The sequence below is a fragment of the Muscardinus avellanarius genome (genome assembly GCF_963383645.1).
Source record: "Muscardinus avellanarius genome assembly, chromosome: 11".
Lineage (NCBI taxonomy): Eukaryota > Metazoa > Chordata > Mammalia > Rodentia > Gliridae > Muscardinus > Muscardinus avellanarius.
In genome coordinates this window covers 71,197,057-71,217,346 of record NC_137797.1, presented here as the reverse complement: position 1 = coordinate 71,217,346, position 20,290 = coordinate 71,197,057, and the positions used below count along the sequence as shown (strand labels likewise).

Below are 20,290 nucleotides of genomic sequence, written 5' to 3'. Positions count from 1 at the left end.
TATTTTCTTTTCAGTGTCCCCTCACTCTTGCCGGGCTTCTTCCCCTGCTTCAGCTGAGTTTCTACCAAAGTCTTGTCAGAGACAAACATAACGTCCCCCAGTACACCGGTGTGCTGGTGTCCCCTCCACGCACTTCTCCAGCCCCTATTCCCAGTCAGTACTTTGTTCAGGAACTTGGGCAAGTCGCTGCAACTTCTGCTCTTTAGTTTCTTTCCAGGTAAAAGATTGGGGAAGATTCCTTCCTTCAGTCATTCAAAAGCTGCTTGTTTAGACTATGTGCCATAAACTCTGCGGATTGTAGGTGAACAAGACAACTCCTGGGAGCTCCAACTTTTATAGTGTGTGTGTGTGTGTGTGTGTGTGTGTGTGTGTGTGTGTGTGTGTTACTAGAGATTGAAACCAGGGGCCTTCTACCGCTGATCTACTCTCCATTCTTTTTTTTTAATTTTGAAATAGGGTGTGGCTAAGTCCCAGAGGGCCTCACTAGGTTGCTGAGGCCTTCCCCAAATCTGCTATCATCCTGTCAGCCCCGAGTCCTGGGATTACAGGTGTGCACCACTGCACTCAGCTTCAAGTTTTATAGCTTTAAAGCTGCCACTGTGGGGGATCTTTCCAGGTACAACACAGGCTTTTATTTTAGGGAAACAGATTTTGGCTCAAAATAAGAAAGAACCTTCTATCAGAAGTTTCCATAAAGCTGGGTGTGGTGGCATATGCTTGTAATTCTAGCACTGGGGAGGTTGAGACAGGAGGATCGTGGGTTCAAAGCCAGCCTTGGGGTGTATTCATTTTGAGTCACCCCCCCATGCCATTTTGGCATGGGGCTATTTTTCTATTTTCTGTATTTCTATCTTTCTAATAAACTTCTTTATTCGAGTCACTCCCCCATGCCATTTTGGCATGGGGCTATATTTCTATTTTCTGTATTTCTATCTTTCTAATAAACTTCTTTAAATCTTAAAAAAAAAAAAAAGCCAGACTTGGTGATGTAGCGAGGCTCTCAGAACCTAGTGAGACTCTGTTTCTATATATATATATATATATATATATATATAAAATCAGGCTGACAGTGTAGCTTGGGAGGTAGAATCTCTCTGGGTTCAATCCCCTCTAGGTACAGAAAAGAAAAAAAAAAGTGCCTACAAAACAGCCAGCTGCCCTAGAAGATGTGGAGGAGCTGTTCTAGTTCTGGGATCCCGAGCCTTGGGATTCTGAGCCTTGGGGAAGGGTTTACTAAGCAGGAGGATCAGCCACCTTTCTCACAGGACAGTGAAGGTGGGGATTTATTTGAATATAGTTATACTGGAGCAGCAGTGCTGTGTGAAGGTGCACCTTGGCCAGGTTCCACCAGCCATCTGCGGCCTCGAGCAAAGGGGATGACTTGGGTGTCACAGTTGCTTTATTCTTGTCTCCAGTCGGTCATAGACCCCAGGAAGGTGAGGCCAGGGAGCAGGCACAGAGCTGAGGGACCTGGAAGAGCTGAGGCAGAGGGTAGCAGTTGGGTCTGGGGATGTGGCAGAGAAGCCTTGGTGCCAAATCTCTGGCCACAGACACTTGGCACCAGGAGTGGTTTTCAGAAGACAGCAAAGGAATGTCGAGAGATGTGACAGTGTTTGGACAAAAGGGAAGGACAGCTGGTGGCTGCTGAGAAGACAGGCTTGGGATGGCGGAGAACTGGGGAGGAGGAAGCTGGGAGTCAAGTCTCTGCCCCCTGCCTCAGCTTCAGCTCCGGCTCCCCAGCGGTAGACCCAGGCCCCGCTTTTCCAAAACCAACCATGGGGGGGCAGCAAAGTGCTTGTGTACCAACTCACTGGGGACAGATGGGCCGCTTGGGGCTTGTTCCCAGGTGGGCCTGGGAAGGACAGGAGCCTTTTGGAAGGAGGAGTCCGACTGATCCTGAATCCCAGGGAGGAAGAGTAGGGAACGGAAGATCTAAGATTCTTGGGCTTCTCTAGGCCATAGGGAAGGAGCCAGGCATGTACCCAGGAAGTGGTGTGGGGAGCCCCAGATTATGTGTGGCCCCAACTCCAACCTGTAGCCTCCAGGACAGGATCTCCTTGTCTGCGACCTCTCATCAGGAGGCTTCTGGCCCCACACCACAGATAGTCAGTTCCCTGGCTTCCTCTGCTTTATAAAATCCAACCTATCACTTCCTGGGTCCAGCTCCACCCCGGCCAGAAATGTGAGGGGCCGGCAGGCATTCTTCCTTCTCTGCAGTTTATGGCACCTGCCCAGCTCCGGTTTCTTATAATCCTCCATTTCTCATAATCCTGCGTTCCTGTTCCCCCGCCCTTCCTCCCAGGACCCATTCAGGTGTTCCTCCCTGCCCCACAGGAAGTGGGGCACACAGGCTTCGGCTCTGGCTTTGCTGCCAGCTCAGCAGTGCCCTGCACCCTGCTCAGCCCCAGAGCAGGAGACTGTAGCACCCTGTGCTGGGCCTCCCCACGCCCACTCACCTCAAGATGGCTGCGTTAGCCCTGGATCATCTTATGTATGGCTGAGGGCTTGCCCCTCCCCCAATCTTCAAAGCTCAGCCTTGGGGGGAAAAATTCTCGACACCCAGTTTCTGCATAAATTATCCCAGGAAAAGGAGAGCTTGGACAAGTGGGTTCTGGGAAGCTGGCCAGTGTGAGAGTGGCAGGTCAATGGCAGGGGGTGGGGTAAACCCTTCTGGAACTGAGGCCAGAGATTAGGAGACAACCCAGGGGCCTTGGTGGAGAGGTGGCAACTGGGTGAGGCAGTCAGGGGAAACAAGTGTTGTTCTTGTGCCTCTCTCTGCCCCTTGCAGGCCACCAACTTCTATCTTGCAGATAGGAAAACGGAATCACAGACAAGGAAAAATATTTGCCTAATGCCCTAAGCACTGGTAGTGAGGCTAGGAAGCAGCAGGAATTCTGCCTCTCATCTGGTGTCCAGAAGGTGGAAACTTCAGAGCAAAATCTAGTGGGGGTGGGTAGGACAGATGTAAGGCCCGGTGGCCCTGCGGACCGCAAATCCCCAGTTTTGGGGGCTTGACCACCTGCCCTCCTGGGCTCCCATGCAGTCTTCTTCCAGCTCACACTAAGGCTGGAGAACAAGGGCAAAGCCTTTTGAGCGAGGCCACCCTTGGTCTGCACCCCACATCCACCCCTGCTGGCTCTGTGTCCTTGGACTTTGCCCTCTGCGACAGGATGTGCAGAGGACTGCCTGTAGGACCACTGCAATGGACTAATTTAGACCCGCGCTCCCTGGGCACCCTCCGTGCCCTCACTGCCTTTATCACCACATACCACCGGCCGGTCCTTGGTTCTTCTTTCCCCAAATACTCAAGATGGAACACAACTTCAAATACTTCTGCAATATTTTTTGAGAGCTAGAAGTAGGTTGGGTGGGTTGGGAATGGATGGTTAGCATTCCTAGTCACCCCAGCAGGGCAGAGACCCTAGCAGAGGAAGAAGAGAGCGCCCAGGGGAGGCCAAGGGAGAGTCGTGGTGTCTACTCCGTCTCCTCACCTCCAGCCAGTAAGTTTCCACTGGCTCACAGCTGGCCCCAAGCACGTGCAGGCTGCATGCGGCCCCAGGCGTGGCCCCCTGGTCCCCTCCCCAGCGGGCACCTGGCCAGGGGCAGGGTGGCTGACGCACACCCTGCTTGAGATCCCAGCCACCTGCAGGCTGATAAGGAGCCCTGGCTTCATCACATGGGACCGCTAGAGGGGTTGGCCCTGGCTGTTAGCATCGGCTGGACAGCTTCCAAATTGGAGAGATGTGGAGATAAGGGGAGGGGCAGGAGTTCAGGGACTCTGGGATGAGAGGGCGGCAGGGAGGCTGGAGGAGGGGATGTGGGCACTGCCAGCTCCTCAGACCTCAGGTGGCCTTGCTGGGGATTTCAGTAAGGCTGAAATAGGGGAGGGCTTAGGAAAGGAGAGTGCAGAGGGGGAGGGCTGGGGGCAGGGCAGATCCCTTCACCTGGGGCTGGCCCAGGATGTCCAGCCAGAGGCCCAGGCCTGTGGAAGAGCTGGGGTAGGGTGTAGAGAGAAGGGAGTGAGAAGATGTAGGCCATAGTCCCAGGACCCCAAACTCCTCCTGAGTGGACACAAGACCGGGCGGGCTGTCCATACTGCAGAGACTGGTCCCCCTAGTTGGCTTCCTGCCTTGCCTCTGGGGAATTCAAGATGGGCTCTTGCTTAGAAGAGGACCCCTGGCACACAGTGCTCTGTCATGGCTTAGGAAGGTAAATGGAGGCATGGTTCCCTGCCTTTCCCATTGCCCTTGACCCTGGAACTTAGCGTGGGACAGCCTGGTCTCCCCTGTGCAGTGTCCCCTCATCTCCCAGCGGTGCCCGCTATCCATTCCTACAAAGTATCTCTCTCTTGGAAGAGAGAGAGAGAGAGAGAGAGAGAGAGAGAGAGAGAGAGAGAAAGAAAGAAAGAGAGAAAGAAAGAGAGGAGGGGCTGGACTGGAAGATGCCAGGTCACCCGGCTGCGGTAGCCCTGGAAGGAATGGCGGGGTGGGGGGCACAGGTCTCAGCCAGGCTTCCTGGCGTCTCCTTCCCTTCCTTCTCTGAGATCCTGCTGGGTTCCTCGGCTCCTCAAACCCAGAGAAGCCTTCAAGGCTTCTCAGTTTGGAAGAAGTTTGCATGAGGAAGGATTCGGTCTCAGTTCCCCGGGTCCCAAAGGATGGCATATATACAAGCTGCAGAGGTCGGGTGAGGGCTGGCTGGGGAGTGAGCAGCAGGCCACACAGGCTGCAGCGTTTTATGTCTGGTGTTACAGGAGCACAGGGAGGGTGAGGAGACAGGAAAGGGGCATTCTATGGAGGAAGTCGGGGGCTCTTATTCCCGGCTGGTGCCAAAGAGCTGCAGGAAGAAGGTGAAGATGTAGATAATGTCTAGGTAAATGTTGAGGGCTCCAAAAATATACTCTTCTGGGCTCAGCGAGTGGCGTCGGTTACCCATCAGCAACTGGGTGTCAAATGCCAGGAACTGGGGGAAGGAAGGACAGAGAGAGATCAGAGGTCCTGTGAGCACAGCTGACCCACTCAGGCCACCCCTGATGTTATTACCCTCATGGCTGCCTGAATACTCAGTGACCCATCTGTGACAGCCCGGATCTGGAGCTTTCCCAACACTTTCCACCCTAATTCTATGTAGTTCCTATTTACTGAGCACCTACTCTATGTTAGACACAAGGGTAGAGCAGAGAGCAAGAGAGACAGGGTCTGGGTGTGGCGGCACACACCTGTGATCCCAGGATTGGGAGGCTGATCATACGTTTGAGGCCTACTTCAGCAACTTAATGAGAACCTCAGGAATTTAGTAAGACTGTTTTAAAATAAAAAATAAGCCAGGCATGGTGACACATGCTTGTAATCCCAGCATTCGGGAGGCTGAGACAGGAGGATCACAAAGGTTCAAAGCCAGCCTCGGCAACTTAGTGAGGCTCTCAGCAACCTAATGAGACCCTGTTTCCAAATAAGAAATAAAATCGGGCTGGAGGTGCAGCTTGGAGGTAGAATGCCTCTGGGTTCAATCCTCAGTACCAAAACAAAAACAAAAAGGCTAGGAGTGCCGGGCGTGGTGGCTCACGCTTGTAATCCCCGTGCTTGGGAGGCGGAGACAGGAGGATCGCGCAGGTTTGAAGCCAGCTGTGCGCGCGGGCTTAGGAGAACCTGTTTCTAAATAAAAATATAAAATAGGCCTGGGAGTGTAGCCTGGATGTAGAAGGGCTTCCAGGAACCCCAGTACCACCAAAAAAAAAAAAAAAAAAAAAAAAAAAGGCTGGGAGTGTGGGTGTAGCTCAGAGACAGAATGCCCCTGGGTTAAATCCCCAGTACCACCCCACACACACACACACACACACACACACACACACACACACACACTCACGGGGTGGGGGGGGGACTGACTCTTCCCTTGGAGAGCCAGTGCTAATGTGATGAGTGTAACCAAAAAGCAATACAAGTGCCACATCGGGGTGGTTGTAATGACCTGTGATTATGGCAGGGATGTAGGGAAGGTTCCTGGGGGAGGGGCCATCAAGCTGGGCCTAGTCTTTTTTTCTGTTCCCACAAGAGCGCAGCGGGTAACAGCAAGCCAGACGGAAACTTTGCCACGTGCTTTACAGAGTCAGCCCATTTTGTCCCCCTGATGTCTCCTTCCCTCGGGACTTATTATCCCTAGAGGAAACTGAGGCCAGAGGTGTTAATTTGCCCAGGTTTACACAGCTGGGAAGTGGCAATCCCAGGATTTGAACCTGGCCGGGCGTGGTGGCGCACGCTTGTAATCCCCGCGCTTGGGAGGCTGAGACAGGAGGATTGCACAGGTTTGAAGCCAGCCTCAGCTACTTAGTGAGGCTCTCAGCAACTTAGTGAGACCCTGTTTCCAATAAAATATAAAACAGGTCTGGGAGTATAGCCCTGAGGTAGAAGGCCCCTGGGTTCCACCCCCAATACCATAAAAACAAAACAACAATAAAACCCCACATTCATTATACAAAAACATTCAAGGGGCAACAGCTGCATGCCAGGGGCTTGCTGAGAGCCAAAGAGAACTCGAGGACACAAAGCTGCACCTGCCTTGGGGTAGCTCATGGCTGAGTGGGGAACACACAGATAATTACAAGAATAACCCTGGGCATGCTATCATTAGGGCTGTGGAGGGGGGAGTTCCTGATTGGGCAGGAGGAAGGTGGCCCAGGCGTGGTGCCATCTTACCTGGGGCTTGAAGGATGAGTAGGAGTTTGCTTGACCAAGAGGACCTAGAGGAGCCCAGGGGCTGGAGGAGCCTGGTGTGAGGATTCAGTGTGGCAGGAGCAATTGGGATGGGAGAAAGGACAGAGGGGCTGGGGTCTGCCCTTGAAGCTTGCCCTCTGCTGGGAGGCTGATGGCATGCCCCACGCCCTTGTCCTGTACCCTACCCCAGCCAACGACTCCTTGCTTTCCAAGACCCAGACGGCTCAGAGTTGCTTTGGATGCAGCTCCATGGAATTGTGGGAGAACATGTGCCTCTGCACCAATGCCCTAGCACACAGGGACCAGAGCATCCAACAGAGTAACTCCAGCACCTGGGATGCAGAGGGAGGGCTCCCTTGCAGGTGAGGTGAGGGGGTGACTACGTGCTGGTTCTTTTTTGTGTGTGTGGTACTGGGGGTTGAACCCAGGGACATTCTACTTCTGGGCTACACACCCAGTCCTATTTCTTATTCTTTATCTTGAAACAGGGTTTCACTAAGTTGCTGAGGGCCTCACTAAGTAGCTGAGGCTGGTCACGAAACCTGATCCTTCTGTCTCAGCCTCTCAAGTACAGGGATTACAAATGTGCACCACCATGCCCGACTCTTATTTTTTAATTTTTTTTATTTTTTGGTGGTACTAGGGGTAGAACCCAGAGGCTTTCTACCTCCGGGCTATACTCCCAGACCTTTTATTTTTTGAAACAGGGTCTCACTAAGTTGCTGAGAGCCTCACTAAGTAGCTGAGGCTGGCTTCGAACCCGTGCGATCCTCCTGTCTCAGCCTCCCAAGTGCAGGGATTACAAGTGTACACCACCATGCCTGGCTTTTAAAAATTTTTTTTTTTTGGTGGTACTGGGGGTTTCTGGAAGCCCTTCTACCTCGGGGCTACACTCCCAGACCTTTATTTTTTATTTTTATTTGAAACAGGGACTTGCTAGGTTGGCGAGAGTCTATTTGCTGAGGCTGTCCTTGAACCTGCGATCCTCATTTCTCAGCCTCCCAAGTACTGGGATGACAAGCGTGCACCACCATTTCAGGTTTCCTCAAACTTTCAGTCCTTCTGCCTCAACCTCCTGAGTCAGTAGGATCATAGGGTGCATCACTGAGTCTGACTGGTATCAACTATTATTATTTAGTGTTATTTTACTTCATTCTATTCTGCTGAATTCAGATTCCCAAGTAAATTTTCCTTCTGTAGATAGAACAAGCAAGCCAAGGGAACAGTTCAAATGCTACAGGCTGTTTAGCAGTCACTGCGGCCAGTGCAAGTTAATAAATTGCTCATCTGGCTTATCAATCAGTAGCTTGCTTGGTTGATTTCCCAGGGCCTGGTCACCCCTCGGTGAGCTGATGAAATTGAATCTCTCAACCTAAAAGGCTTGGACATGGATCAGGTCTGGGGGTGGCCTCTCCAAGGAGCACCCACCCAGAAGGCCTCCTGGAACAGCCAGCTGGCTTTTCTCTTGGAGAGAAGAGGGATGGAATGGTTTTTGCCTCTGCCCTTGGCCCCAAGTCCCCATTCTTATCTACACAGTGTTATCTGGGATGGCCTGCCCCAAATTTCAACTCCTTGTTGGTACCACTCATCACTGTAACCTCATGCCTGTGAGTCAACTAAAGGCTTTTCACTCTTTATTCTTAACAATATTGGTTTACTGAGCACCTGCTACGTCCTGGTGAACTTACCCTCCGAACTGACAGTTTAATGAGGGCAAAGGACATTATTAGAGATTTTGTTCTGAGTTTACATTCATTACAGGAGAAATTAGTCTACTGGTTCCTTTTTTTTTTTTTTTTTTTTTTTTGGTATGGGGCGTAGAACCCAGGGGAATTCTACCTCCAAGCTACACCCTCTACCCCTTTTTAACTCTTTATTTTGAAACAAGGTCTCCCTGTATGGCAAAGGGCCTAAGTAGCTGAGGCTGTCCTCGAACCATGATCCTCCTGTCTCAGCCTTCCAAATGCTGGAATTACAAGCGTGCACCACCACGCCTGGCTCAAGTCTACTGGTTTCTCACTGGGTGATGGAAAGCACTAACTACTATCTTAGATGAGAGCGGATGTCTTGGTTCTGGTGAACATCTTTTTTTTTTTTTTTTAGGGGGAAGGGGAAACTGGAGGCTCAGCCCAGCAACATTCTATTTCTGAGCTGCTCCTCCAGCCCTATTTTATTTATTTTGAAACAGGGTTTCTGACTAAGTTGCTGAGCGTCTTGCTAAGTTGCGGAGGCCGGCCTTGAACCTGCAATCCTCCTAAGTACTGGGGTTATAAGCATGAAACCACCATGCCCGGCTTGGTTAACATCTTAGTTGGCAGCCAAGATATTAGTTGAGAGCTAACAACTGTGTTGGTTGCTGACACCTAAAAGGACAGGCAGGTGCTTGCGTTAGTCCGAGCTGAAGAGAAGAACGGCAGAAGGAGCAGGCGGGATGGGAGGAGCAGAGTGTAACTAGGGTACTACTGATTGTCTGGGGTCGATATTCTTGCTGGTGCTAATATTCACCTCATCTCATTCTCCCAGTTGCCCTGGGAGGTGAGTATTGTCACATATGAGAAGTGTCAAGAGGCGAGTGACTCACTAATGGTCATTTACCTAGCACCAGAGCCCTATCACCTCCTGTTCTGGTGGAGCTGGGGACAGAGTGAGCTTGAAGAGGGGCATGAAGAGGCCGGCACAGGGGCCAGGGGAGTCGAGGCGAACTTGCCCTGTCCTTCACCGGCCGGGACTGTACCACTCAGAGCCCAGGCCACATGCCTGGCCCGACCCTGCTGTGTCAGGTCCTGGGCTTATGTCTGTTTCCCTCCTGAAATCGGCCTCAGAGGTGAGGTGGAGGCACTCCGGGAGAGCCACGCCATGGAAAGGCTGGCTCAGACGCTGAATACAAAGAGACGGGGTTGCAATGTGTTGAACTAGCATAAAAAGGAGCACATGTGTCCCTCCGTCCTACAGGAATGCCCGCGCGTGCACAGACCGGCGTGCTCTGGGCCTTCCTCCCAGCGTTTGTTCTAACAATGATTCACTGGAAACAGCTCAAGCTATCAACAGGGGACAGTGAATATAGCTGGCAGCAGTACTGAAGTGGAAACATCTCTGATATATGCTGCCACGAGAAAAAAGCACGTTGCAGAAAAATCCACATCACATGAGCCTGCAACAGTACACCTGTCATGGGAACCTATATAGCAAATCTCTGCAAATTCAAGACCAGCCTGAATAATTTAACAAGACCCTGTCTTCAAATAAAAAATAAAGCCGGGCGTGGTGGCGCAGGCTTGTAATCCCCGCGTTTGGGAGGCAGAGGCAGGAGGATCGCGCTGGTTTGGAGCCAGCCTTGCTGGCTTAAGAGACCCTGTTTACACATAAAAAAGCTAAAAAATAGGTCTGGGAGTGTAGCCCGTGGGAGTGTAGCCCAGAGGTAGAAGAGGTTCCAGGAACCCCAGTACCACCAAAAACAACAACAACAAAAAAAACCCAAATAAAAAATAAAAAGGGCTGGGGCCAGGTGTGGCAGCAGATGCCTGTAACCCAGTACTTAGGAGTCTCATATAGGAGGAACGCACAGTACAAGACTAGCCTCAGCAACTTAGGAAGACCTTATTTCAAAATAAAAAGTAGAAAGGGTTGGGAGTGCAGCTCAGAGGTAGAAGCCTCCTGGGTTCAATCCCCAGTACCACACACACACACAAAGGGGGGTGGGGATGTAGCTAGGTGGTAGAGCACCCCTGGGTCCAAGCCCTGCTATTACAACAAATAAAATAAAATAAAATAAAAATAGAAGGGTTAAAATGACACAAAAGAGCCGAGTGTGGTGGCACGCACCGGGAATCCTAGTACTTGGGAGGCTGAGACGGGAGGAGCACAGGTTACAGGACAGCCTCAGCAAGCAGCGAGACTCTCATCAACCCAGAGAGACCCTGTTTCAAAATATAAATTTTCAAAAAATAGGGCTGGGATGTAGCTTGGAGATAGAATGTTCCTGGGTTCCATCTCCAGCACCACACACACACCACCACCACCACCACCACCACCACCAACAACAACAACAATAAGCAAACACATAAACAAAACACAGAGGAGGAGCTCCTGCATCATCTTTCAATGCCTCTGCAACATGTGCTATGGCATCGCCTCTGTCATCTGCTGAGGGGACTCAGGTCCAGGGATGTGACTTGACCGTTTCACACAGTCAAGAGGATAGCTCAGATCAAGACTTCTGGCTCCAAGTCCCAAGACAAGCAAGTATGGGGTGTGTGTGTGTGTGTGTGTGTGTGTGTGTGTGTGTGTGTGTGAGAGAGAGAGAGAGAGAGAGAGAGAGAGAGAGAGAGAGAGAGAGAGAGAGAGAGAGAGAGAGAATGGGAGAGGAGCACACAGGGCTCACAGCCCAGAGTAACACAGTTGTCCTGGGGCGATGCTGAGTGTGAAGCTACCTGGCCCCGCCCCCACTTTCTGAACTAGAGGTTTGGGTGGGCTTTGGGGATTCTTTTTGTGTGTGTTGTAGTAGGGACTGAACCCATGGCTTTGAGCATGTTGGGCAAGCACTCATGGAGCTGGCTCTTTTATTTTATTTATTTATTTATTTATTTATTTATTTATGGCACTGGGGGTAGAACCCAGAGGCTTTTCTACCTCTGGGCTATACTCCCAGACCTATTTTTATACTTTATTTGGAAACAGGGTCTCACTAAATTGCTGAGAGCTTCACTAAGTAGCTGAGGTTGGCTTCGAACCTATGCGATCCTCCTGTCTCAGCCTCCCAAACGCTGTAATTACAAGCGTGCGCCTCCACGCCCCGCTGAGCTGGCTCTATTAAAACTTCATTTAGGACTGGGTTTGGTGGTGCACACTTGTAATCCCAGTGCTTGGGAGGCTGAGACAGGAGGATAACAGGTTCGTGGCTAGCCTCAGCTACTTGGGCCCTCCTCAACTTAATGAGACTCTGTTCCAAAATAAAGAAGAATCTAGGGCTGGGGTGTAGCTGGGAGGTAGAATACTCTTTACCTCAATCCCCAGTTTTGAAAAACAAATATTTTGAGACAGGGTCTCACTAAGTTTCCCAGGCTAGCCTCAAACTTGTGATCCTCCTATCTCAGCCTTCCAAGTTACTAGGGTTATAGGTAGGTGCCGCTACTTCCTACTGGCCTTGGAGAACCTTAAGAGACTGCCAGCCATAAGCCCTCCTGCCCAGGCTGGGATGCAGGACAAGATGAGGGAGTGGGGCGTTGAGGAGTGGCCACTGAGTGGAGGCCTGAGCTCTATTTCTTGCCTGATGCAATAAAGGTATTTCTTTCCTCTCCGTTGACCTAGGTGCCAGAAGTCTTAAATGACACCGACAACATCTGCACCCCTAGGCAGGTTGTTGAAAGAGCAGGGTCTGGCAGGCATCTGAGCCAGAAAGCCTGGCCCAGGATGAAAGGGGAGTAGTGTACAAGCGTATGTGAAAGAGCCCATGCGGCCTCACGAGAAAGGGTAAAAGCAGAGTTTAAGAACATGGGCTAGAAGCCAGGCACAGTGGTGCATGGCTGTAATCCCAGTACTTGGAAGATTGAGACAGGAGGCTCCTAGGTTTGAGGTCAGCCTTAGCAACTTATAGATATCCTCAGCAACCTAGTGAGACCCTGTTGCAAAATAAAAAAATTAAGCCGCGTGTGATGGTGCACACCTATAATCCTAGTACTTAGGAGGCTGAGACAAGAGGATTGTAGGTTCGCAACCAGCCTCAGCAATTTCATGAGACCCTTAGCATTTAGTGAGATCCTGTTTCAAAATCAAAAAATAAAGTTGGGGTGTGGCTTGGAAGTAGAATGCCCCTGGACTGAATCCCTAGTACTACAAATAAATGAATAAATATAAAAAAGAGAAAGGACTGGGGATGTAGCTTGGAGGTAGAACCCCTCCTGGATCCAATCCTCAGTACAAAAAAATAAGAACAAAAACAAAACAACAAAACCCACAAACAAACTAAACCCCCCCACAAACCAAACTAAATCAAAAAAGAACTGGGGGTGTAGCTGGGAGGCAGAATGCCCTTGGGTGCAATCCCAGTTTAAAAAAAAAAAAAAAGAAGCATGCTGGGAGACATCCATCTGGATTCGAATCTTGGCTCCAACCTTAGGTAACTCACTGCTCTTAATAAATAAGAGCTATTACTCACTAACGATACACCATGCACTTCCTAAGAGCTTTACATATCTCAATTCACTTAAAAGTCACAACAATCTAAGGGGTGGGTACTATTATTACCCCCATTTTACAGAAAAACAAAACTGAAGCTCTGAGATATTACCTGCTTTGGTCAGTCCACATAGTTAGAATGTGGCACAGACGGGTCTTGAACCCAGTACCTTGGCTCCAAAATCTAGTGCCCTAAGTGGGAAGGTTAATGTTTACAGTAAGAGTAAAAGCTCCTACCTACCATGTACTAAGTGCTAGGCCCAGCTTCCTTTTTTTTCCTTTGCATATGATCTTATTCAATCATTATAATAGCTCTGTGGAGGAGGAAGTATTGGTCCCATTTTAAAGATGAGCAACTTTAAGATGAGAGGTGAAGTCGCTTGCCTGAGATCACACCGTGCTAGCAACGGAGTGGGGCCCTGGATGTAGTTGGATGGGGTGCACTGGCCAGCTGGAAAGTCCCTCCCACTCCACACGTCCCCAGCCCTGCCCACAGCATCTCTTCCTGGCTCTGCCCTGAAGAAACCTGTTGGGATCCATCCTCTTTTTACCCACCTAACGCTGCAGGGCCTGTGGAATCACCCCTCCCTCAGCCCCTCCCTCGGGGGTGGGGGAGTTCTTTCACCCCTTCCTGTCAGGCTGTTGTGACCATAGAGCAGGGTGTTGGTTCCTGAGGATTAGCACTCAGGTGAGGCTGAGGTGAGGCCTGGGGGGGGCACCCCTTCACCAGTCCACACTGTGCTTCCTCCCCCTCCCCCAGGGTTCAGGTGAGGACTCAGTGAGTCTCCGTGGCAGAGGGTGGGTGAGAGGAAGGTTCTTACTGATCTTCCAAGCTCAAGAAAAACCGGAAGCAAAGGGCCCTCTATACTGAATGAAGCCCAGAGTGGTGGCGCACACTTGGAATCCTAGTACTTGGGAGGCTGAGACAGGAGGACTGTGGTGTGTAGCCAGCCCCAGCTACTTAGTGAGGCCCTCTGCACCTTAGTGAGACCCTGTTTCAAAGTAAAGAATAATTGAGGCCGGGCGTGGTGGCACATGCTTGTAATTCCCCTCGCTTGGGAGGCTGAGACAGAAAGATCACACAGGTTCAAAGCCAGCCTCAGCTACTTAATGAGGCTCTCAGCAACTTAGTGAGACCCTGCTTCCAAATAAAGTATAAAATAGGTCTGGAGTGTAGCCCAGAGTTAGAAATGCCCCTGGGTTCCACTGCCAGTACCACCAAAAAATAAAAAAAGAAAATAAAAAAAGAAAAATAGAAAAAATAAAAATAAATAAAATTTAATTAAATAAAGAATAATTGAAATCCCAGTACCTGGGAGCCTGAAACAGGAGGATCACACAGGTTCAAAGCCAGCCTCAGCTACTTAGTGAGACTCTCAGCAACTTAGTGAGACCCTGTTTCTAAATAAAATAGGTCAGGAGTATAGCCTGGAGGTAGAAGGCCCCTGGATTCCATCCCCAGGACCAGAAAAAAAAAAAAAAAAAAAGAATAAAATGGGGCTAGAGGTGCAGTTCAAAGGAAGAATGCCCCTGGGTTTCAGAGTACCAGTCTGTCTCTGTCTCTGTCTCTGTCTCTGTCTCTGTCTGTCTCTCTCTCTCTCTCTCACACACACAAACTAAAAAAGAAAACCCCAAAAAAACCTGGATGAGAAAGATTGTCTCACCATTTTAAAATAATGCTGTGGCCTTTGTCCTGTGAAGTAATTTTTACTTTCAAAGTGTCCTAATTGCAAAGAACACAGGGAACACACGACATGGCCCCTTCTAGAAGACAGAAGACAGGGCGAGGGTGACAGGGTGGGACTATTTTTTCTTACATCTCCCAGAAGCGGAGGGTCAGGCCTAAGCCGGCCGTGGCACGGAACACAGCCCCTTTGTTGGGGCTGCAGGGAAGTGACTACCTAAAGCCTTGCCTTGCCGTGGGTGACAGAGGTTGAGAGGGCTTGTCTCAGTCTGGAGAATCGCTCTGGGCTTCTATTTTCTCATCTTTGAAATGAACAGAGAGATGCTAGGCTGAGAGTCAGGAAAGCGGGCTCTCATCCCCGTGGCTGTTAATGCTGTGGTGTGTGGTGTGTGTGTGTGTGTGTGTGTGTGCGTGCGTGTGTGTGTGTGTGTGTGTGTGTGTACCTGTTCTCTCTGGGCCTTAGCAAAGACTGAGGACAGATGGCTGTGCTTTGTCCCATGGTCTGGGGTCAACACCCAGAGCTGGAGGCCCAGTCCCCTTACAAGGAATCTTTCTGTCCAGACTTCGCTCAGCCATCAGGCCTGGCAGCGTCCACCCATAACAACAAACATTCCTCCTGCCACCCTGTCCCTGACTCTGGGACGCTGCACTGGCCTCGCTAGTGATCCTCGGTTTCCCTGCCTCCGGACTAGCCGCCTAGCTTCTCACTAATCTTCCCTAAGGTCTGGTGATGTTTCTTATCAACTCTTGGCTCCCATGGTCCTCGGACTGGCCGGGCTGGGCAGGGAGGGAAGGCCTCTGTTCTCAATGGGCCCACCGCCTGATTGCTAAAGCCCTCTGCCTAGTTTCTTCCGTAGGCCTCTGGGACGTGGCTTCCTGATTTGGGCAGCCTGGAAGCCTTCGCTTCCCCTCAGAAGGTCCAGTTCTGAGATGAAGCATGCTTCGCAGTGTTTGCTGGTGGAAGCTCAGCTCTCACTAGAAACCAGCCGGGCAGGCTGCAGCCCACCCCTCAGTTCCTGCCCCAGCCCCTCAGTCCGCCCCATCACCTTAGCCCAGCTAGCAAGCTCCTACAAAAAAAAAGACCAAGAAAAAAAGGGCACTCCAGGAGACTACCAGAGGGAGAGGAGGACACAGCCACTCCAGGGCCGTGCCATCCAGTTGACTCACCCTCTTCCACTGGCATTTGGGTTCTGGCATCCAGGAGGGGTAGGGGCAGGGGTGAGGCTGACTACTTGAGACTTCCTGACATGTACCGAGGCTGGATGTGGGTGAGGCCTAGGAGGGGCCTGTTCCCCAAGGCTGAACCAGCGCCCTGAGAGGCCTCCACTCCCCACCCCCTCAAGTGCAGTCCACTTCAGCTGGGTGGCCCTGCCCGCCAAGACGGCAGCTGGTCTCTGGACAGGGGGCAAGGTTTCTAGGAGAAAATCACTGAGTTCTCCCTACAGCCCAGGCTGTGGGAGTTGGGAGAGAGGGCCCCACTGGAGTCAGCAGCCTGACGCCTCTCTTCGCTGTTCCCTGCACAGCCTTGGCGAGGTAGCGAGAGAGGCAGGGTGCATGACCTCCTCCCCTAGCTGCAGGGGTGCCCCAGGGTGTTAGGAGCTCCTCAACAGCTGGGGAAGGGTGATGGCAGGACTAGCAGGTGGAGAGCAGGGGACTGAGCCGGCACTAGGAGACCAGAGATGCCATGGGACAGAGGGATGCTGGAAGCAGCGATATCAGAGGCCACAGCAGCTTCCGGGTTGGGGTCAGTGAAAAATCACAGGAACAGCTGGGCCTGGTGGCGCACACCTGTAATCTCAGTATGTGGGAGGCTGAGACAGAAAGATCGCAGGTTGGAGGACAGGTTTAGCAACTTGATGAGACCCTCGGCAATTTAGGGAGGACCATTTCAAAATAAAAATTAAGGGGCATGGGGGTGGACACCTGCAATCTCAGTACTTGGGAGGCTGAGAGGGAAGGATTGCAGGTTTGAGGACAGCCTCAGCAATTTCATGACTCTGTTTCAAAATAAAAAATAAAAAGGGCTAGGGGTGCAGCTCAAAGGTAGAATGCCCCTGGGTAAATTCCCCAGGACCAAAAATAAATAAGCTGGGCATGGTGGCACATGCTTGTAATCCCAGTATTTGGAAGTTTGAGACAGGAGGATTGCAGGTTCACAGCCAGCCTCAGTTACTTGTGAGGCTTTCTGCAACTTAATGAGACCCTGTCTCAAATTAAAAATAAAAATTGGGCTGGGGGTTCAGCTCAGGGATAGAATACCCTGAGTTCAAATCCCGGTACTGCAAAATAAGTACATAAATAAATAATAAAAATAAAATTAGAAAGAGCTGGGGGCATATCTCAGAGGTAGAATGCCCCTGGGTTCAATATCCAGTACCAAAAAATACATAAAAAATAAAAAACAAAATTAAAAGAGCTGGAGGCATAGTTCAGAGGTAGAATGCTTCTGGGTTTCACCTGTAGTACTTTTCTTCCTCCCCTCCCCTCAAAAAAGTCACAGGGACTTTAGTTCTTATAGGGTGGACTCAGAAGACCCTGTTTTTGCCCAAAACTAAGAGGAAGAGAGTAGAATGAATCTGGCAGCCCCTCTGCCCAGCGCTTCACTGAACCAGGTGACCAGGTCCCTCCTTTGACTAGATGCACCTGCCCATGTGCTCTGCACCACTGTTTATGTAACCTGCAGGATGATTCCAACCAAGGCCTTTTGGTGTGTTGATCTAATAAGACATTAACGGGGTAATTGGGCACTGCAATTCCTCCTCCTCCCCTGTGACTCAGCGTGCTTGCTGAGGCAGTGTCTAATTCAGCCGTGTAACCGTGTGCTCTTAGCACCTCATCAGATGAGGCCTCGCCCTCGCGACACCTCTCAGTCACCCACTCACCCTACAAACATCTACAGGCGCCTGCTGGGTGCCAGGCACTGTGCTCAGGGCCGGGGCTGCCGCCATGAACAAACCAGACAGAAACCCCTGCTCTCAAGGAGCTCAAAGTCTGCTGGGAGGAAAAAAAATGATAAACAATAGATCCGAAAAATAGTGTGTTGGAGAATGAGATGTGTTATAGAGAGAAATGAATCTGGGAGGGGGAGGCAGCAATGCTGAGAGCTCTGGACGAGTCCTTGTAATGAAGCCAACCTGCGAAGGAGGGGAAGCAAGGGGGAAGACAGAGGCGGCAGTTGCTACGCGGCTTAGCAGAGCGGGTGACCAGGAGGTCAGAGGTGGCAAGCAACTGCTAGATGCAAAGCAGAAGAAGGACTGAGGGAGCTCACTGCAGCCCCTGCGGGCACACCTCACCCAGCAGGAGGCCAGTACGACAAGCCCGGGCAGGGGATGTCCATGCGGGGGAGAGCCATGAAGGTGGGCAGGAGTGGTCAGGATCTGGGTGATAGGAGGTGCAGCCCTAGGATTTGCTGCTGGGCCCAACATGGGGTGAGGGAAGGGGAAGGGCCAAAGATGTCCTGAGTGATCTGAAGATGGGGAGGCTGTGGGAGGAGCAGACACCCAGGAAAAGGTCAGGAGGTCAGTTTCGCATGTGAAGTTGGAGGTGTCGCTTAGCCATCAAATGGAGACACTGACTAGGAAATCGGTCATTCAAGAGAAAAATCCAGGCCAGGGATGGAAATTTACAGTCATCAGCATAATAGGTGTTCAAAGCCTTCAGGCTGCCTGAGAGCCCTGCGGATGGTGGGCAGAGAGGAGTCAGGACAGGCAGTGAGATGGGGCAGGCTGCGGAAAAACCGGGGGAGGGGTGGCCTCGACACCCTATGGAAGATGTTTCTGGAGGAGGGAATGAATGACTGCTTCAGATGCTGCTGAGCAGCAGGCAAGGTCCATTGGGGACTGGGATGAGAGCGCTGTTAAGAGGGTGCTGCTCAGGGTAGAGCATGTACTGAGCACACACAAAACCAGCTTCCAACCCCAGCAACACACACACACACACACACACACACACACACACACACACACACACACGATACGGGGCTGGGCATAGTGGTGCATCCCTGTAATATCAGTACTTGGGAGACTGAGACAAGAGGATTGCAGGTTCAAGGACAGCCTCAGCAAGTAGTGAGACCCTGTCTCAAAATAAAAAAAACATAGGGCTGGAGGTGTAGCTTGGAGGTGGAATGCCTCTGAGTTCAATCCTCGTATCAAAAAAAAAGAAAGAAAGAAAGAAAGAAAGAAAGAAAGAGAGAGAGAAAGAAAGAGAGAGAGAGAATGTGGGAGTAGAAACTAGGAGTAGAGGAGGGACAAGAGGAGTTGGGTGGTGAATATAGATTCTCTTCTGAGTTTTGCTATATATAGGAAGCAAAGAATTGTAGCTTTGGGAGTGTGTGGGTCAAGAGTGTTTTGTGGGTTTTTCCTTTAGATGGGAGAAATTGCAGCCTGTTTCTATGCTTATGGAAAATTTGGTAGAGAGGACAGTTCTGACAATGCAAGAGAGATAGACAAAAAAATTGCTGGAGAAACCCCCACCCCCAGTGTCTCCCCTGGCCCAAGCCCAAAGAAGTTGTCTTCCTTCTTTTGGGTTGGGCCAGGGTTGGTGGAAATGACACAGGAGACCTGGGTTGTGGTCCCAGATCTGTCCACTACCATCTATGAGACTGCGCTGGCCCCTTAATGGCCAGGGCTCTTGATGCGGAAAACAATTGTTGTAACATCAGCGCTGCCTCCCTCCCTGGACTGTGGTGCAGATCCAGTGAGTTAATAGGTGTGAAAGTGTTTTGCAGAATGTAACGGGTGGAACAGATGGCTGGGATTATTTTGATTATTCTAATAACACAAGGGATTATTAAGCAGATTTAAGGGCTTACCATTCACCCAGCCCTACTTGTATGCGCAGCCTCCCTGTGTGGCTCCCACACTTGCTGTGACCTGAACCTCCTGTAGGTTCATGCCTGAACCTCCATGGCGCTCATGCTCCAGCTCTACCAGCCCTCGTTGCCCTGGCCTGGCCCCGCTTCTGATCCTGGCCAATGCTGCCCTCCGAGGCCTCCAGACACTACTGCCTCCCCAAATGTCACCTTCCTTCCTTTTTCTTTCCTCCTGGACTGATTCCCAATTCCTGTTCAACAACACTTTTCTTTAGTACTGGGGATTTTACCCAAGGCGTTGTGTCTCCAAGCTATACCCCTAGTCCTATTTTATTTTTTTATTTTGAAACAATGTCTGGCTACATTTCAAGGGCTAAATTGCTTAGACTGGCCTCAGTCTTTCCATCCTCCTGTCTCAGCCTTCCAAGTACCGAGATTACAGGCATGGGCCACTGTGCCTGGCTTTTTTTTTTTCCTACAGTACTAGGAATTGAACTCAGGGGCATACTACCTCCAAGATATACCTCCAGCCCTATTTTTTTATTCTTTATTTTTTAATTTTAATTTTTAATTAAACATTTTTTTGGTGGTACTGAGGATGGAACCCTTCTACCTTCGGGCTACACTCCCAGACCTATTTTTTGTATTTTTTATTTAGAAACAGGGTCTCTTAAGCCAGAGAGGCTGGCTTCGAACCTGTGTGATCCTCCTGTCTCAGCCTCCCAAGCGTGGGGATTACAAGCGTGCGCCATCACGTCTGGCTTTATTCTTTATTTTAAATCAGGGTCTCACTAAATTGCAGAGGGCTTTACTAAGTCCCTGAGGCTGGCTGAGAACCATGATTCTCCTGTCTCAGCCTCCCAAGCACTGGGATTACAAGTGTATGCTATCATGCCCAGCTTTGTGCCTGAC

At 50.7% G+C, this 20,290-nt stretch overlaps 1 protein-coding gene across 1 annotated transcript in view; it reads right to left on the bottom strand.

The window, feature by feature from the left end:
• Positions 1-4,809: 4,809 nt before the first annotated feature.
• The window catches only part of FAIM2 (Fas apoptotic inhibitory molecule 2), a gene marked incomplete at both ends in the record, with an annotated part of 34,869 nt that continues 19,388 nt past the window's right edge, over positions 4,810-20,290 (bottom strand). The window contains one exon of the mRNA XM_080704895.1: positions 4,810-4,959. Coding sequence (XP_080561021.1) covers positions 4,810-4,959 — 150 coding nt within the window. The remainder of the gene's footprint in view (positions 4,960-20,290) is intronic.